The 20,156-nt window shown below is 35.5% G+C and overlaps 2 protein-coding genes and 1 non-coding gene across 3 annotated transcripts; 2 read left to right on the forward strand and 1 right to left on the reverse strand.

The window, feature by feature from the left end:
* Window positions 1-5,698: 5,698 nt before the first annotated feature.
* On the forward strand, window positions 5,699-13,021 carry LOC132308258 (calcium-dependent protein kinase 1). The gene is made up of 8 exons (XM_059806283.1): window positions 5,699-6,459; window positions 7,334-7,477; window positions 7,917-8,069; window positions 8,404-8,519; window positions 9,201-9,368; window positions 10,791-10,918; window positions 11,047-11,146; window positions 12,497-13,021. The coding sequence occupies exons 1-8, from the start codon at window positions 5,748-5,750 to the stop codon at window positions 12,578-12,580; spliced, it is 1,605 nt and encodes a 534-aa protein (XP_059662266.1). The 5' UTR covers window positions 5,699-5,747; the 3' UTR covers window positions 12,581-13,021.
* A 1,340-nt stretch (window positions 13,022-14,361) lies between these two features.
* Window positions 14,362-14,435, reverse strand: TRNAN-GUU (transfer RNA asparagine (anticodon GUU)). Its single transcript has one exon. It is a non-coding gene; the product is annotated as a tRNA-Asn (tRNA).
* A 14-nt stretch (window positions 14,436-14,449) lies between these two features.
* Window positions 14,450-19,761, forward strand: LOC132308259 (uncharacterized). Its single transcript, XM_059806284.1, has 4 exons — window positions 14,450-14,864; window positions 15,248-15,400; window positions 16,739-16,810; window positions 18,998-19,761. Exons 1-4 carry the CDS (start codon window positions 14,715-14,717, stop codon window positions 19,664-19,666), a joined length of 1,044 nt encoding a protein of 347 aa, XP_059662267.1. The 5' UTR covers window positions 14,450-14,714; the 3' UTR covers window positions 19,667-19,761.
* The last annotated feature ends 395 nt before the right edge of the window (window positions 19,762-20,156 follow it).

Genomic DNA, 20,156 nt, shown 5'->3' on the forward strand with positions numbered 1-20,156 from the left:
AAGGATTAAATGCTCGGAGATCAGCGATGACGAATTCTCTAGTTTGAATCGGGCAAGTCCGGAGGCGTGTTTGGTATGGCAGTGGTTGTGGTGCTATGCATGTGTGTGGCAGTTGTTGTGTGTATATGTGTGTGGCGATGGCAGCGATGGCGTTTGTGGTGGTAGTGTGTGTGTGTCGGTGGTTGTGGTGTTGTGTGTGTGTGTGTGGCGGTGATCACAGCGTTTGGGGTGTTGTGCTGTGTGTTTGTGTGTGGGTGGTGCAGTGAGTCCGGTGGCGGCGGTTGTGGTGCTAGTTGTGGTGTGGCGAGTCCGGCAGTGATTTGGGGTGCGGTGCTATGTGTGTGTGGTGATTGCGACGTTTGGGGTGCGGTGCTGTGTATGGGGGCGGCAGCGGTGTGTACAAAATAATGATGGCAGCGATGGCGTTTGTGGTGGTAGTGTGTGTGTGTTGGTGGTTGTGGTGTTGTGTGTGTGTGTGTGGCGGTGATCACAGCGTTTGGGGTGTTGTGCTGTGTGTTTGTGTGTGGGTGGTGCAGTGAGTCCGGCGGCGGCGGTTGTGGTGCTAGTTGTGGTGTGGCGAGTCCGGCAGTGGTTTGGGGTGCGGTGCTATGTGTGTGTGGTGATTGCGACGTTTGGGGTGCGGTGCTGTGTATGGGGGCGGCGGCGGTGTGTACAAAATAATGATGGAATTATTTTTATTAATTTACAGGCATGAGGGGTAAATATGACTTTTGAAATCTTATGAAGTGTCAATGTAAATTAGTGCGTTGACCGCTGAGTGCCATTAATCCAAACCATAAGGAATGTGAGTACAAATTACCCTAATCATTTTATATTTGTCTTTAAAATTTTCATTTATATACCTTAGATTAAGTATAGGAGTTTATGAGTGCTGAAAGCAAAAATATATGAGTATGGAAATGAGATTTATGTATTGGAATATATTCAAGGTATAAAGCTGACTAAATATTATATTGTTGAGGTATGCATGAGATTAGGTTAGCTGACAAAAGCTTCTGTTGGTGTTTAAGATAGCTGCAGAAAATCTAAATTGCGCTTTTTGTGCACGCCTCGCAAGTCAGGACAGGCACATGCATGTAGATATTGTCCTTGTACTTTTTGGTGTTCACAATTTTTATCAAAACGTGTCTGTACCGATTGAGAATGTTCACACATACAAGGCCATCGAACTTTCCTCAAGTGATGTGAGATGACAAATAGTTGTCAATTACAGAATCTGAACTCGCTGATGTAACCACTAACCAGTCCTTGACAACGATATATCATATGTGTGTATTTATATATGTTATCTCTACACCTAGTTGGGCTTTGGTGCATCTGAATAGCACATATTCTACCAAGTTCTTTCCCCTGATCATTTCCTGCAATTCCCAGGAAAATTATGGGATTGCCTGAACTGAATGTTGATTCGGAAATTATAAGTATTGAGTGAGAAGACTGAGGACGAAAAAGAATCCAATTATATATGGCACCAAATTCTAGTGTTGTTTGCCTCAACAAGTGAACCACTCGTATAGCCAGCAATTCATGTAGCATTTACATTTCATTGCCACAAATATCTTGAAGCGAAGCCTCTGCACTCCGGCCTGCGCCAATCTTTCCTGTCTTTTAATTGTTTGCTACTCCATCTATTCCAAAATATGTCTTTTTTTCTGAAGTTCAACCTTTTAAGTTTTAATCCTTTAAAATTTCATAACTAGAAAGTCCATGAATTTAAAGATTTAGAGCTAAGCAAAGTTTTCGAAAGAAAATGAAACTTTAACAGAGTATAGAAAGGGACCAGTGAACACGACTTTTCCATCGACATGTTTCTTTGGGAACTTGAAGTCTAGGGCCTTTTAGCATAGAAGGTGATGTTGTACCTTATAGTAGGGCTTCTATTAGGAGACTTGAACTCTTCACTTTTTATAATTTTTTTTTAGTAGTTAGTGGGAGTACGAAAGCTCGAAACCGGACTTCCAAAGATAATGAGAAGCTACCCTACCGCTTGGGCTAGGAAGGTGTTTGCATCCATCTTCTACTTTGATAAATCAAAAAGCATCACTAGACTATTACCCTTAATTATTATTATATACTAGTGTGTATATAAATATATATATATATATATATATATATATATATATATATTTATGATAAACTAGAGAGAGAGACTTGAACATGGATACAGTTGGGTGATCTCAAGTCACCAAGTAAAACCCTTGGTGTTTATATTCACCTTTGTGTTTTGGGTTCTTTTCTGCGGGCCCATTGCGCTTAACCTTTTTATCTTTGGGCTGTCTTTGAGGGCTTCTGCATGGACTGATGCCTAGCCTTTGTATTCTTTCCTTCTCTAGCGATCACATCTTAGAGCAACACCAATGAGCTACTATTTGGATTGCTATTTTCAAAATATAACATGAGAATTTAAAATAGACTCTTCAATGGCATGTCAAATAGGCTGCCAAAATATAACTTTACTAAATGTTGTGCCAAATATAACACAACATATAACTATTATCAAATCTGTTATTGTTCTCTTCCTTCTTTTCTTTTTCTCACATGGGCTGCCAATTTGGTGTTGTGCTTGTGTGTGTGTATATTAGTATTTTTATTTATTTATTTTTAATAAGGCAAATAAGCTAAATATTATGTCAAAAAATAACATTTTGGATAAAATGCACCATTAGAGCAGAATTGTTAAAATATAACATTTTGACACTGTAGCTCCTCTGAAAATATAGATTTGACATACAAAAATGACATTTTGCATTTATGTGTGTATATATATAATACAATATATATATATATATATATATATATATATATATATATATATATGCAAAGAAATAAGCAAAAGTTTGTAAAGATGTCCAAAGTGTTAAGAAATCAGAAATGAGCAAAAGTTCAAAAGATGGTCCAAAGTGTTACTTATATGTGTTGCTTTACAAAATGTTTTTTCGCATCATGAATTCCAATTTTCTTCATTTTCAATTTGTTTTCATGCTTTCTCAACAATATGGTATCACTAATTTATACAAAATGCCCATTATTATTATTATTATTATTTTTATTTTTTTTTTTTTTTTTGCTTTTTATACCTCTAGTTCATTAATTTATACAAAATGCCCCACTTGAATTTTTTATTTATTTATATATATATATTTTTTAAGACGCCCTATTAAATTCTAGTACATTTTATGCATATAATTTATTGAATTATACAAAATGACCCCCTAAATTATGCTCTCCTTTTTTAAATCCTTCTATTTTTTTTTTTTTTTCCTTCTTAGTCTATTCTCTTCACAGAAAATTTCATTTTCTTTTTTCAATCGAATTATAATTATTTTCTTTCAAAGTTTTTTCATATATTTTTTTCCTAAAAAAATTATTTTATCATGTATTAACTTGCCTCCCCCAGGTCAAATTCCTGACTTAGTCTAACTTATTTTATTTCTCGTTTTTTAAAGTAAAAAATTAAAAGTTCAAATCCATTGTCATTTTATTTGTCAATAGGAAAATACCATTGTTAGAGTTGATTAGATGGAACATAGCATTTCAACGACAGAAAAACCATTATGAGAGTTGATTACATGGAACAGGGGAGTGAAAAGTCTCTCAACTTTCACATTATTTTTGTGCAAAATAAACTATCTTGGCTAATTGGTCCCCCTGGACCCCACTTTAATGTTTAATAATTAAAATAACAAAAGTATCCTCAACAGCGGAGTGGATAAATGGTTTTTAAAATAAGTTATTGTAAAATGCTCTAATTTTTCCAACTAATTCTTTTAATAAATGAAATGAAATGAAAATTTCATCCTAAATTTAAGTAAAGTTGTGTTCCGAGATATGGAATAGGAGTTTTGAAATTGGTGAAATTGGAAAAAATTTTATTTCATTTTTCGAATTACTTTTCTCCAATTATATCAATTTCAATTTTAATTCTATATTTTGCCAATAAGATTAGCCTTTTTTGTTTAAAGGTTGCACAATGTTAATATATATATATATATATATATATATATATATATATATAAAGAAGTAGAAGGGGAAAAAAGGAAAAAAAAGAAGAAGAAAAAAAAAAGGTAAGAATAATGACAACTTAAAAAGGAAAAAAAATAGAATTTAATTTAACAAAGAAAATATTTTCTTTGTATTTTCTTAAGAAACTTGAAGCGTAGATTAGGAAAAATCTAGAAAACTAAGGCCTCGTTTGGATTGAGGGAATTGGAGAGATTTTGAGAGAAAAGAAAGGGAATGATAGGATTAAGTGTATTTGGTTGGAGGGAATTGAGAAGAAAAGACATGATTGGGAAGGATTTGGAGGGATAGGGATAGGGTATCCCTCTAAATCCCTTCAGTATAGTAAAAACAAATCCTCTCAAAGTTGAGAAGATTTGAGAGGATTTGAGGGGAAAGGATGACAAAGACAGAAATAATCTTCCAATTTATATATACAATAGGGTAGCAGCTTCTCAAGTCCTCTTCTCTCGCATCTGCAAGGGCCGCTCCTCCTCTTCTCTTGTGCCGCTCATCTTCTCTTGCGTTTTCTGTTTAAGTCTCTTCTTCATGTTACTACTACTAAAGAAAATCTGAACATTTTAATCTATTGAAAGGCCAAGAAAAGAGATAAGATTGGAATCAGAGATGGGTTTTCTAGGATTTGCAGTAACGTGCTTTGATGTTCTTTCTTGGTATTGTATTAACTTCTTCGTCTTCTTCATTTTTTTTTTTTTTTTTTTCACCACAAAATGAGAAAATTTTGGAAGAAATTAGTAATTTTTTTTTTTTTTTTTTTAATCCTACAAACAAATTAATCTGCTTTTGTTTATCTATTTCCATTTTCCTTTCGAAGACCCAAAATTTCATGTTAGATGCTTTGTGATCCTCTTGGACTTGATCTACTGCTCTTTATTTCATTTCAAGTTCATGCTTAGTATTATATATATAATATTGCAAAGTATGTGTGTATAATCAATTTATTATATATATAATATTGCTGGTATGGTTATTACATCCTTCTTGTTGCAATCAATTTATTTATCCGAGCTTTGTATCTCATTAATTGACTTGCCTTCCAAGCTCCTCAGAGCTTTGCAATGCAGGTTTTTTCAATTTTTTAATTTTTTATGTTCACGCGCGAATAGGTTTCTTGTATCATGAGGCTGCTGTTTATGAAGAGATGAGAAAATGTGGTATAAAAATCTTACATACATGCATATATTATTTATCAAAATCTACAAAAGGGTAATACAGTAATTTTATTATTATCCTTTTCTTTCTTTTCTCTCCTCTGTTTTATCCAAACAAGAATATTATGTTTTCTTTTCTTTTCTCTCTTATTCATCCAAACATTATATTTATCATTTCCTTTCTTTTCTTTCATCTTTTAATCCTTTCTTTTCTTTTCTCTCCTCCATGTCCAAACGAAGCCTAAGAGAAAATCCAATAAATAATCATCTGAAGCCTGCAACATTTACAATGGAAGTAGAACGATGTAAACCGTTGGATATGAATAGATCTTAAAAGGAATGATCGCTGAATCATCATATGAACCTATTAGGACCCACAAATCATACCTCAATTATGTACAATCGACCACGGAGACGTATATCCACCTCTTTCAAGGGCTTTTCCGTCATTTAAAAATCAACCTCTTTTTCAGACAAACAGGTATTGTTGTATACGCAGTATCTTCAAGCCATTTGGTTCTTTTCTTATTTTGACTCAACGAAGACCCAAAAACCATGGGTAACTGTAATGGCTTACCCACCTCCGTCCAAAACCGACTCCGCCCCGACGCCGCCGGCGGAGCTGGTGGTTCCGCCTCCCCACCATATCCACCATCCAACGGCCTCAATATCCACCCCTCCCAGCCATCACCACCGGTACCACCACATCAAAAACCCACATCCTCCTCTGCCGCCGTCCCCCGCCCGCTCTCCGGCGTCGGACGCGTCCTCGGCCGACCAATGGAGGACATCCGCTCCACCTACATTTTCGGCCGCGAGCTCGGCCGCGGCCAATTCGGCGTGACCTACCTCGTGACTCACAGAGTCACCAAAGAGGAATTTGCTTGTAAGTCGATCGCCACTCGCAAGCTCGTCAATAAAGACGATATCGAGGACGTCCGGCGAGAGGTCCAGATCATGCACCATCTCACCGGCCACCGCAACATCGTCGAGTTAAAAGGCGCGTACGAGGATCGCCACTCGGTCAATTTGCTGATGGAGCTTTGTGCCGGCGGTGAGCTGTTCGATCGGATCATCGAGAAGGGACACTACTCCGAACGTGCCGCGGCTGATCTGTGCCGCCAGATGGTGACTGTTGTGCATAACTGCCATTCCATGGGAGTAATGCATAGGGATTTGAAGCCTGAGAATTTCTTGCTCTTGAGCAGAGATGAAAATTCACCGTTAAAGGCCACTGATTTTGGTCTTTCAGTGTTCTTCAAACCAGGTAATAGTTCTAATCTCTTAATCTATATAATCCGTATACAGCTTTGATTGAACTTCAAACCAGTGTTTATATCATCCGTATATGGCTCTGATTGAACTTCTAACTAGTGTTTTGTGAAGATCGAATTGATAAGTGAAACTTTATATTGTTGTGTTTGTCTATTTGGTGGTGTTTTGTTGTGGTTTTCGAGTGATTTGGTATTGTTTTAATTCGCTTTATATGGTTGTGTTTGTCTATTTTGCTAAACCAAGTACATGCCTAGCTCGTTACATCACAAAAACAGAGCATATTCACATGAGTCTAATTGGTATCGATCTCCTCTATTCATTGGCATTTACTGCTTCCTTTTTTCATTGATTCATCCATCCTTTGATTGATTCACCCCCTGCATCTCCATTGATTCATTCTGGAGCAAATGGATTAGCTTTTCATGTTGACTACAAATTTTTTTTTGGGTAAATAATATTGGCTACGAAATCTATATAATTTTCTTCCACCCATGAATTAAGGACATATTCATAATGCAATGGAAATTATGTAGGATGGAGCACTCACCTCAGACATGCTATAGTTTTTTTGTTTTTCCCATTTCAATCGACATTCTTTTTCTTTTACTTTTCCAAGTGCTTTCTTTTTACTTTATTGGTCATCATGTGCCATACTTTTTTCCTCATTTTCACCAAGATCTTTATTTCATACAATTCACAAGTAATTATGAAGGCCAATATTTTGATGTTCGAAAAAACCTTTAGGTTAGTCATTGCATTCAAATCTATTTGGTGGTTGTCAAAGTATCCTTATTACAATTCAATTTTCATCTATATTGGGGCTTAGTTGTAATTGATAATGTTTTTAATGTTACTTGTGGGTGCAGGAGATGTATTTAAAGACCTTGTTGGAAGTGCATATTATGTAGCTCCTGAAGTACTCCGTCGAAATTATGGAGCTGAGGCTGATGTTTGGAGTGCTGGGGTGATCTTATATATATTGCTCAGTGGGGTCCCACCTTTCTGGGGAGGTATGTAGCTTTTCCCTTGATGAAGAGATCATATCTAAGATAACTTAACTTATCAATATATATATATATATATAAGATAACTTATTTTTTTGTTTCATTTCATTTTCTCCTTTTCCTTGCCAATAAATACAGTTCTTGTTATAAATGTGCTTGGTAGTTGGTTCCACTACTTTCTAGGTGCTAAGCCCAAACTTCTTAACACTTGGAAAATCTCACTACACAACGTCTGACTAAAAAATGGTTGCTACCAAGGAAATAAGCTTTATACAAATGGGATATTAGAAATTATGCATAAAATTTTTCTATTACCTAATGCTCTGATGGAAGTACCTTGTGATATATTTGTCTGGATATCAGATAAGGCCTAACCACCACCTAAAATTGCTCAGTTATAGCCTAACAGTTGTGATCTTGTTTTTGCCTTCTCTTTCTCATGCAGATAATGAGCAGGGAATCTTCAATGCTGTTTTACGGGGACATCTTGAATTTTCATCCGATCCTTGGCCATCCATTTCTAGTAGTGCCAAAGACCTCGTTAAGAAAATGCTAAGGGCTGATCCCAAAGACAGGCTTTCTGCACTGGAAGTATTAAGTATGTTTCTCCCTCGAAAAATTGTCAACACACAAGTAAACAAATGGCCTCTTGGCTTCTATAGAATCAAGATGGACTCATTATTCATATCTATTATACTAATATTGTAATGAATTTGGCAAGCATATCATAATATATTTTCTCTTTTCAACTGATAAACGTGCTATGAAAGATAAACATTCTATTGTAGTCCAGTAGGTTCTAAACAAGTTGGTTAGAATGTCAGTATGCATATTGTGTAACATTTAATGTGCATCCTATGGGGAAATGTACAACAGCTTTCCCATCATTCTGTTGACTAGAGAATGAAACTCAACTGCTAAATATAATGCAGATCATCCATGGATGAGAGAAGATGGTGATGCATCTGATAAACCCATTGATATTGCTGTCTTGACTAGAATGAAGCAGTTCCGGGCAATGAACAAACTCAAAAAAGTGGCTCTAAAGGTGAGGGGAGCTTCTACTACTATTGTTGTTGATTTTATCCTCCCCTGAATCATCTAAGAAGTACGGACACGGATATGGGACACGGATACGACACGACACGGACACGGCGACACGACAAATCCAAAAAAATTAGGACACGGCTACGGCGAATAGTATATATATATATATATATATATATAGCATTAATAATTTTAAAAAAAATTTAGGTTGGAATATATATATATATCACTGATATGCTAGTATATATATATATCAGCATCTCTAGGACATGGACACGGCGAATTGTGACATCTTTAGGTTAGTATATATATATATATCAGCATCTTTAGGGTAGTACAAAACAAAAAATAGAACATATCAGCATTAAAAATTAAAAAAAAAAAAAAAAAAAATTCCAGAAAAGTGTGTCCGAGCCGTGTTCGAGCTATCTGAGCCGTGTCCGTGGCGTGTCCGAGCCGTGTCCGAAAATTAAAAAAAATAAAAAAATTCCAGACATGTTTTTTGGCGTGTCCGACACGTGTCGGGGCGTGTCCGACGCGTGTCCGTGTCCGACACGTGTCGGACACGGATTCTACGCCCATTTTGGAGTGTCCGTGCTTCCTAGATCTTTATTGATTTTATCTTTCTTTTCTGGTTTTGATATACTCAAATGTTACTAGGGTTCCTTAATTGTGCTTGTAGGTAATTGCAGAAAATCTCTCTGAAGAAGAAATCATTGGCTTGAAGGAGATGTTCAAATCCATGGACACGGATAACAGTGGAACAATTACTTATGAAGAGTTGAAAGCTGGTCTTCCAAAACTGGGTACCAAGCTCTCTGAGTCAGAAGTGAGGCAGTTGATGGAAGCGGTATTATCTCCAGCTTTCCTTGCTTCTTATTTTATCTCCAAGGCTTCTGGGTGTTTTCGGTTTATTATCTCTTTTTGCCCTGCTTATACGTGCAGAATGCTACAAGAGGCTCATCATCCTCTTGGAGCCAAAGTCATGATCAGATAGCCTTAAGTCTATAACTATTGAACATACATGTAGATTACCCAAGTGGATGACATATAGCTTAAGTAACTCATGTGTCTAAAACTGACAAACTACTAATTGCACAAAATATTTAAGACCTTAAGGAAAGGCTTAGCAGTGTATATCCACTCTAACACAATTCCTCACACGTGGCCCTATCTCGCATGTGCATTGGCAAGCAAAGTACGTACTTTTTTTTTTTTTTTTTTCCTAGTTGGTACTCACACACACTTGTCTTTTCTGAGACTTGAACCCCTGACCTCCCTTTGGGAAGCAAGAGGCTGATACCGCTAGCCCACTGGTCCGTTGGTCAAAGTACATACTTGCACACCGAACAAAGAAACATAATTGGGGGAGAAAATGCAGAAGTATAAAATTGAAACCCAAAAGGTTATGATATCATGTTAGAGAATTATGCTGAAAGCTTAACATGTTAAAGAATGGGTCCAACATTGTATATCAAGCTCAAACAAACCATCTAATCTGGATATATATTGGAAGTTATGGGCTAACGATTAAATTTATGATAGCTATTTATATAACATGCAAATTGAATCAGTTCACAAGTTTTAACAGTTGATCTGAATATGGAGTAAGCTCAAGTAGTCATCCCAATTACTTGGGATGCGCTGGATGGATTCTATTTTGCAATCTAATTTTATCTTGGACCACACTGGATAAAGATATTTAATTTTATCTTGGACCATAGTTTTTGCCAGAAATCCAAGGAGCCCAAGCCATCAAGTATAGTCTTGGTTCATGTTCTTTTTGCCTTATTTTCCTTCTCCATGTAGCAGCTTCAATTTGAACCAAATTTCTCCCTTCTGGTACTGTCACATGATCGGACACTCCTAACAATTATTTTGTCATCTTGTTATTAATAATTGGTGCTAACTCTAGTTTCTTACTGATTCACGGGACATTGCTTGATTACTTGCATTTAATATTATATAATTGGGCTGTTCATATACTTCCCTTTAGCCCAAAGGGTATATATAGGGTGCATAATTCTCCTAAAATACTTCTCCACTTCATCTCTTAATTGTAGAATGTGATGGTAGTATGGCATGGTAACAAGAGCTGACAGCTCTGGATATATATATATGGATATATATATATACATATATATGTTTGTATGTATGTAGCTGCAATTCTCCTCTGGAGCTGCCTGTGGATAAGCTATATTGGGTGTACACCTAAGCATTTTCATATCTATTCTGAAGTTCAACTAAATTATCTAAATGAGTTGCTTTTCAGGCTGATGTGGATGGAGATGGAACAATTGATTACATTGAGTTTATAACTGCGACTATGCACATGAATCGAATGGAAAGAGAGGACCACTTATACACCGCCTTTGAATATTTTGACAAGGACAAGAGCGGGTCAGCTTCTTCTTGAACGTGTTATTTTCATATTGTGTTGCATAATTACAACAGTTTCTATTTCCTAGTTTAATACTATGGCACTGATTGTTAACTATTTTTTTGCTTTGCCTTTCTTGGCTCTTCAGGTACATCACAATGGAAGAATTGGAGCATGCCCTTAAGAAGTATAATATGGGTGATGAGAAAACCATAAAAGAGATCATTGCAGAAGTTGACACAGACAATGTATGTTTTCTTTCTATTTTATAAAACTAGTATAAATATGCTTATCTACCATTTCTTATTCTCTTTAAACATGATTATAAATCGGAAAATATTGAGTACTTTGGAAAGCCCTCGTGTTGCACCCCTTTGGAAATACTACATCCTAATGATAGGAAATATTGCTGTTGGAGGGTCCAGGTTGTGGCCCATGTTTGAATTTTGATGATGCTCTTACTGACCTTGTGGACCATATGGTCCATGTGATTCTTCAAAGATAAGCACATTGACTCAACATAAAGTTGAAATTAACTAATATAAGGCCGTCAATGATTGTGTGTTACCAAGGATGAAGGGCCTGTTTGGTTCAGTTATCTTGAGCCAGTTTTCAAAAACTGAAAATGTAAAACAGTTTTTAGAGTCAGAAAATGATACCAATCAAATTTTCATATTTTTTCCCTTTTCAACTCTCTGAAAACACAAACAATTATTAGAAAAGGTGAACCAAGCAAGCTGTCTCTGTTAGAGCACAGTGCATTTTACGAAGTTAACAATATACGTGAAATATACCCTTGTAGAAATCACTGCTTTCCTGAAAGAGTAAGTATATCATGAGACGAGTTCACGTTCTCAATCCAATGATTGCGAACGTGAACTCGTGTGAGAGCTCTCCCTCACAGTTTTTTCCTCCTAAAATAATTCACTGTTGGTGCCAATTTAAGCATGTTCTGCTTTAGTGTAACAACTAGGGTTGCAAAGGAACGGAGCTGTTCATGAACAACTCGGGTTTGACTTGATCAAAGCTAGGTGAAAGTTGTTTACTTTGCTAATGATTTGAGTGTGAGTTTGTTTTTTGAGATTGTTGAATAAATGGGCCGAGTCCAAACAACTTACGGCTCGACTCTTTAGACTCACAAACATATTTATGAACAAATGTTCTTGAACATGCTTGTTAAAGCTTAGAATATAACTATTTCATTAGGGATAGTTCGGATTGGTGATTAATTTTTGTGCATATCAAACTTAGTCTCAAGCTCAAGTTCGAGCTTGAAATTTGTTAAATAAGCTGACTGAACATGAGCATGACGTCAACGTGTAATGTTTGAGCTGAGCTTGAACACTAGTTTATGAAATTGACTAGAGCTCGTGTTTGATTGTCAAGTGGGAGCTTGAACAGGTCCAATCTCAGCTCGGCTTGTTTGCGACAGTAGCAATAATAGTAACATTTATTTCCATAGTTGACATCTTGTAACCTAACTCTGATACACTCTGTATCCTGATTTTTGTACCCGTTCTGACATATGGAACCTACGTGCCTATATTTCTTGATATATTGATTCTTCATAAATAAGGTATTCGGCAATTCTTTTGCAGGATGGTAGAATCAACTACGATGAGTTTGTAGCCATGATGAGGAAAGGCAACCCGGAGTTGGTCACAAATAGACGTCGCAAATAGTATCCAACATGATTCCCACATTTTGCTGAGTCAGGCTCGTGATTTGTTTCAACTCAGGATCAAGTGGTGATTGAGTTCACAACCAGTTCACCCACCTTGAATCGCCGAATAGTTCAGCTTTCTGGAATGGATTGTGTTTTTGCGTAAATTTAAATTTACGTTATGCACAAAAATGGCTAGAATGCCCAAGGTTAGGTGGATTTTTAGGTTGGTACTTTTTTCCACTCCCCCTCCTCCTCTTCTACTGGTCAGAACCTGAGATGTTTGAGTGGCTATATAACCAATAACCATATATAAATTAGGCTACATTAAAGGTTGTGAGACTGAAAATGCCATTTTACCAAATTGTCCTTCAGTAAGTAGTAATCAATAGAAAATCAACATGCTTACATTTTGGTATTGTGTCACTGTTGAATGGAAGCTCCTTTTTCTTTAACCAAATCTGTGTGATCACATTTTGACTGGCAATGGTTTGTGGGGTTTTGTCTTTTATTTATGATGTATACTAAATTTTGCATAGGGATGACTATGCTCCCCATTCAGACAGTAAAGAGTTAGATCACTCCATGAATGGAGCCTTAGAATAAGAGATGTCTGCTAAAGAACATAAGAACTTGTTTGGAACAGGTGATCGAGCCTTTGTTTTGAAGAAATTTTGGAGAAGTTAACAGTGGCTTTGTATTGGTGTTTTCAGTGTCTCCACCTGATCAGCAACCACAGCCACCACTAGTAACTCAACCTCCGCCACCACCTCAACTAGCGATGAAAACATCACTGGCTATTCCAGACCCACAAGAACCGCAATTTATCTATATTATAATGGGTTTTAACATGTAGAGAGATTGGGAAGCTAGTGTTCACACCCTTCCTCAATTGGACTAAATTCATAACTGAACGAATGGAACGAGTGGCCAAATGCTTCATTGTTTAGATATTTTTTTTAAGAGCATCTTTTTTACATAGGTACAGTTGATTGAAAGAGATAGTTTGTGTTTTGAATTTTAACAAAACTCATTTTTTATTACACATAGTGGACGACTGTCAGTTTATACATTAAAATTCAAGTGTACATCGAGTACACTTGATTTTCATTGGAGGTTTAGTCCAATAGTTTTATTTATTTATTTATTATTTATTTATTATTTTTAACGTATCAAAGACCAATATTTCTTATTTTTAGCTCAATCCATAAAATAATATCATGTGATTGGGAGAATCTTTCAACTCAACAACTAAGGTCACAAGCTAATGATAAGAGTGTCTTATTACACATTTTTTACTTAAAAATGTTCCTCACAGCGATTGGTATTTTTTTTTTCAAAGTGTAATGTTAAACACAATAATTTTTTTTTTTTGCCATATTTGTCCAAAAAAAAATTTTGAAATTAAAAAAAAAAAAATTATAAGTTCATTCTACCTTATCACATGGTATAAATTTTGTAGATCTAAAAAATATTCCATCAATTACGGTCGTCCCAAATTTTATAATTTTTTAATTGAATACTCACAAGATTCAATTATACTCATAAGTTTCAATTTTATCCACTCAATCTTATTACTAACTATATATTTGTCACATTTCTATTTTTAATCGTCCCAAAATAAATGTCTTATTTGAAAAATTAATATACTATTTTTTGTAATACTACGAATTTAACATTTTGAAGTAAATCACCACGTGAAGTTGTGAACCCACCCACTAAAAATAAATTTGATAATTCATTCATTATTAATAGAATAATAAAAATATATATTATTTTCTTAAAAAGGAATTATTCACTCGCTAGAAGGAGGGCTTGAACCTCCGACCTTGTGGTTAACAGCCACACGCTCTAGCCAACTGAGCTATTCCAGCAATGTGATCTAGTTTTGTCAACATTGTTTACAATTTATAAATACCCTTGAAAACGAATTTCTGCCCTCACTCGGCCACAATCCAAACGAATTCTCTCCATCCTTGAAGAGTAGTTGGTGTCTCAACGGTTGAGAGGGGAGTTTGTTTGGATGTTAGGGTTTTCTCACTCTAAAATTTCTTGATACAAAAGCAAAGTGAAATTAGATGTTCACGACTCTTGTATTCTCTAATGCATAAATTCCTTCATAAACAAGCTCGGACCAATCCATATTCAGCCTCATGTTGAGCTCTTGCTCTCACTCTCTTCTTCAACGCCCCATCCTACTCCCCTTCTCCTCTCGAATTAGGGTTTCAACCCCTCGTAGTACCTCACTGTCACTCAAACGCAGCTCTCGGGTCTCTCAATCTCCTTCCCAGTCTTCAAAGAACGTAAGCAATTTTAAAACTAAAATCTCTATGTTTTAACTATTAGCTATTCGTTTATGTTGGTTTAGCTTTGTTGTTTGGAATTAAAATTGCTATCTCTTATTAATTTGAAAGTGATTAAAGTAATTGATTAGATTTAGCTAACTTGGCGTATGGAAGCATGGTATCGATGCCTTTTAATTGAATCTGGTGAAAAATTGGCTTATAGTTTGAATTACTTTTCAACCAATTTCAATTCTAAAAGCACCAACTTCATTCTACTAAACACAGCTTGAGTTTGCTTTGCTTATTAGTGACTTGATGCTCTGACACTCACCTATATATATGTAAATGTACACAATTGTATACGTATAATTGAAATCTACTTTTATTTGTTCGTATTGCAGAAATGGAAAATATCCTGCTTTAGGGAGGAAGAATTTTCTTCTGGAGCCCCAGAGCCAGACTTTCTGGGAGATGTTTCAGAAGAAAATTTAGCAAAGCAAGAATTTAATAAACCAAGTGACACAGAGAGAGACTGGCTTTCACGTCTTCGAGAGGTGTGTATATATATATATATTAACTTATTTAGTTTTGGTTCATGGTCCTGTTATTAGTTGGTTTCGGTGCTAATAGAGGGGTTGCAGCTTCTTTATCAGAATTGTTGGTTTACTGCCAATTTCCTGTGTCGCCTTAAATGCATGCAGAAGAATACGTTTACAATGCAATCAAAATGGAAATGCATATAGTTGATGCATGCATTGACAAGCTTAAGTTTGCATCAAGATAATCTATACTTCTATGGTTATGCCATGCAATTAGCAAGTCTCAATAGTTCCAATATCTCTACACATTATAACTCTTTAATATTGAAATTTCGCTCATTTAGGATAGCGCAGAGGCTACAAATATTACTTGTACTGGAAATGATTTTTCTATGCAATCACTTGATACTCTGCTTACTTGAGGACTGAGGTTAGTGGGAATTGTGGTGCATGGGACATCCTTACTTCGTGTCATAGTTAGATTTCTTAATACATTTTCCATGTTATCTTAAGAAAAAATAGTTTATTTCGGATTCTTGTTTGTATATTTCAGATTCCCATATGATGATAATCTATGCTTCATAGGTAAAATTAAGCATGGGTAGAGTTGAATAAAGAATGGGAGCGTGTATGTTCAACATAAATCAATTAGGAGAATAGCTTTGACAAGTAAAATATATATTTTGTACAGAATTTTTTAATTTGCTTTGTTTGGTTGCCAAGAAAATGAAGCACATAATAAAAAATTAAATAAATCTCTAACATTATTTGTCATTAAATACTAGAGAATTTCATTTTTTTTCCTTTTTCTCTGCTGCCCTATTAAATGGTGTATTCTATTTCTTCTCTATGCTTCACAGGTAAAATTAAGCAGGGGTATCGTTGAATAAATAACGGGAGTGTGCATTTTCAATATAAAACAACTAGGAGAATAGCTTTGACGAGTAATAGATATTTCGTACAGAATTTTTGAATTTTCTTTGTTTGGTTGCCAAGGAAATGAAGCACATAATTAAAAAGAAATAAATCTCTAACTTTATTTGTCATTAAATACTTGAGAATTCCAACTTTGTTTTCTTTTTCCTCTGCCATCATATTAAATGGAGTATTCTATTTCTTCTCGTTTCTGGATTTGGAAATTATACCACTTGTGACAAGAAGAATTTGTAACTATATCTATGACCCAACTGTTTATGGTGTTGTTGTGAAATAAACTATTAGCATATCATGGAAGTAGTTGGATTTTTCAAGGTGTTCAATAATGGGCTTTATGCATTGATTAAAGCGATTGGAAAAACGTGGGCTGTTTTGGATTTTTCAAAGTGTTCACTAATGGGCTTTGTGTTGTTTCAGGCTTTAGATTCATCGTTTAAAGCGATTGGAAAACCGTGGGCTGTGCCATGGACAGCTGAGACCATACTGCAGGTAAGTGTTTTCCTCATTAGCCCTTTTAAATGATAGAATGCAAGTATATTAGTTACTATCAAGGTTAAGGTGTCATTTAAAAAAGAAGCAAGTGAGCTTCCTGAGAATCCGGAGATATAACACTAGGTAGTTTTTCATACATGGCTGTTGATGAACGATTTTTCTTTACTTCTTGAAAATATCATGGACACTCTATTCAACCCAAGAACGCCTTAAACTCCAATTACTTGAGGAAAGACTGCACAGATACCTTTTTGCCTTCTAGCTTTACTAAGGACCATGTAAACCCTAAAAATCAAAGGCACCATTTCTTTTCTCGCCAACTCAACCCACATTGTTTTTGCTTTCCTCTTGTACTAGTAATGTCTTTATCTCAATCAAATAGCCCTTCCTTAATGGCGCGTTTATTGGTTAAATTATTCTCTCTTACATTGTCCTGTGTCAATGCTACCTTGAGATTCATAAGTATATATTTTCTATTCCATTTTTTCTCAAGGGTACTTTTTTTATTATATTCTTAGCTTGTTTCTCTATGTGTGATAGCAGTTGTACACCTGTGATGCGAGATGACACTAAACTCCCCTCAGTATAATGGTTCTCAATGGATCGGATTGTTACCCTCTGATACATTAAAGTGCTCTGTGCTCTAAAATAGATCTAGAAGAGGGTGAATAGATCTTGTTTAATTTTTAAGTTTTAGCAATTATATTTTAAATACAGTATTATTAATCTATTCAAATTATAGAAAGCAAAAATAAATAACCAAGCAACCACAAAAACACACGATTTTTACATGGGAAATCCCAACAGGGAAAAAGGACAGGACTTGGTCCAGGCAATTGAAATCCCCTATTAGAAGAAAGACAATACAACCTAGGTTACCAATCTAAACGCGAGATTTCCTTAGTTGCCTCTAACCCAGACTTACACCAAATGTTCTCCTTGAACTCTGCTGACCCAGATTCACACAAGACATTCTCCTCGAACTCTGCTGTTGCTAGTAAACAAATCCGCTCATGAGATCCGCTCTTCTATCCATGATTAAACTCTTAATTTTGCCTCCAAGCTTCAAGTTCTTTGTGTGATTTGGTGTTGATGATGATTGAGGAGGCTCCACAAGTTGATGATCAACAGTCTGAATTTTGAATAACTCACCATCTACTGAAAATGATAAATACACACACACTTTTTTTTTCCTAAATCACACGCACACACTTTATATGCCTATATAAAGTTCTTTGTGTGATTTGGCGTTGAAGATGATTGAGGAGGATCCACAAGTTGATGATCGACAATCTGAATTTTAAATAACCATCTACTGAAAATGATAAATACACACACACACACACACACTTTATATGCCTATATACTTTCGATTAATCTCTTTAGATGTGAGAATACTTTGAGGACCTAAGGGTGTTTCTATAGTGTTTTAGTACAAAAGAATTAGGTTTTAAAGTACTAACCAGAAAAGGAAACACGAATTCCACATCGCCCGGTCAATCGAGACTCTAGTTGATAGATCGAACCTAGTGCAGTGAGGTACGAATGATCAAACCCCAACCACCATATAAACTTAGGTTTTTCGATTTAAACACACTTTTATGCATTCAAAACATCTTTTTAAGGAATCAAAACATTTATGCAATGAGCCTAATATGATTAAGGATATAAATGCATAAAATAAAAACCTTAATTTGTGTGAGTGTTCAAGAGGTGAATTTTCTTTTTTCTCTTTTGATCATCAAATACTTTATCTTCAGAGTCCATGGATCCGAGGTAAATTCTAACCTTAAATAACCAGACGAATTTTTGAAACTAAATAAATAAAATTAAAAAGTAGACTCCGGCTTCTTTTATGGAATATTCCAATATTAAGTTCTTGTATCAGTTATTGATTCAAAATTTTGAAATTTAAAAACTAATGAATTCAAAGATACAACCAGAATCAGTTTTGAAAAAAATAAATATAAAAATAAAAAAATTCACCTAAATTTCAGAATTTTTTGTTCTCTCCTTGATATCCTCGTATGGATTTTGTATACTGGAGTAAAAACTCCATGCCATGCTCTAAATTTTACTACGTAATTGTCAAACTGAACTTTGAGCTATTATGACTGCTTAATTACTTTAGATTTAGATCAACTATAAAAGACAGAATAAGGAAAAATAATTTTGTTGGTGCAGGTTATGTTCCTTTGGATTGCCTCATTCTGGTTTCTGGGATCTTGGGTGATTCCATTTGGAGCCCATGTTGTGGGTTTCAGCAAGGAATCTCTAACATATAGAGGGCAGGCCTTATACAGCCTTCTGACTGATGTAATTGAAGGTGTTGCTGGTATTGCAATTCTTCATCGTTGCCTTTCTCGGTTTCATCCCCTTCCGTCTGGTTGGTTTAGATTTAGAATGAGAGGGAACTGGCTGTTTGATGTTGCTCTCGGATGCCTTATGTTTCCATTGGTCAACCGGCTGTCACAGTTCAACCTTGACCTATTGCCTCTTTTGCCTTCTACCCCCATCACTCAATCAAGTGTCGAGCAATCAATTGCGGTGCGGGATCCGGTGGCAATGGCATTGTATGCACTGGTAGTTTCAGCGTGCGCTCCCGTGTGGGAGGAGATTGTCTTTCGAGGTTTCCTTCTTCCCTCCTTAACCAAGTACATGCCTGTATGGTGCTCAATCCTTGTTAGTTCAGTTGCCTTTGCTCTAGCACATTTCAATATACAGAGGATGCTACCGTTAATTTTTCTAGGGATAGTGATGGGTGTAATTTTTGCACGATCGAGGAACCTATTGCCCTCGATACTCTTGCACAGTCTCTGGAATGGCTTCGTTTTTCTGGATTTGATGAAATAGAATTATTGCTTTGTACTTCACATACAATGACTTGTGTTGATCTTCCTGTTGGGAAACATGCTAGTTTTAAAAACTTATTGAGGGATTTTAATTCATAGATTTTGATTCATCACATAGAGACAAGTTTTATGCAAAAATAAAAACATGATGTATCATTCAATTAAAAGATTAAATACTTACATCAAGGTTTGAGTAGACCTTAGATTTCTCCTCTAAAGTGAATGTTCTTACTTATTATAGATCCCTTAACAAGATGCCTTCTCATTGGATCTTCATCTTCTTGGTAATTGTTCTGCCTTTATGAATCACTCATAAGCTTCCATGAATGACCTTGGAAAACTAGAGTTGTGGGAGCCTCCATTAAATGAGAACATAAACCCTAATTTTCTAGAGAGAGAAAATAAATTCATTTTTCTTTCTTCTAAAAATCATCATCCAAATATACATAGGCCATGTATATTTATAGGCAACATAAAGATAAAGAAAAGGA

Source organism: Cornus florida, unplaced genomic scaffold (genome assembly GCF_030987335.1).
Source record: "Cornus florida cultivar Cherokee Brave unplaced genomic scaffold, ASM3098733v1 CherokeeBrave_3.0.0_Hap2_Chr05, whole genome shotgun sequence".
Taxonomy (NCBI): domain Eukaryota; kingdom Viridiplantae; phylum Streptophyta; class Magnoliopsida; order Cornales; family Cornaceae; genus Cornus; species Cornus florida.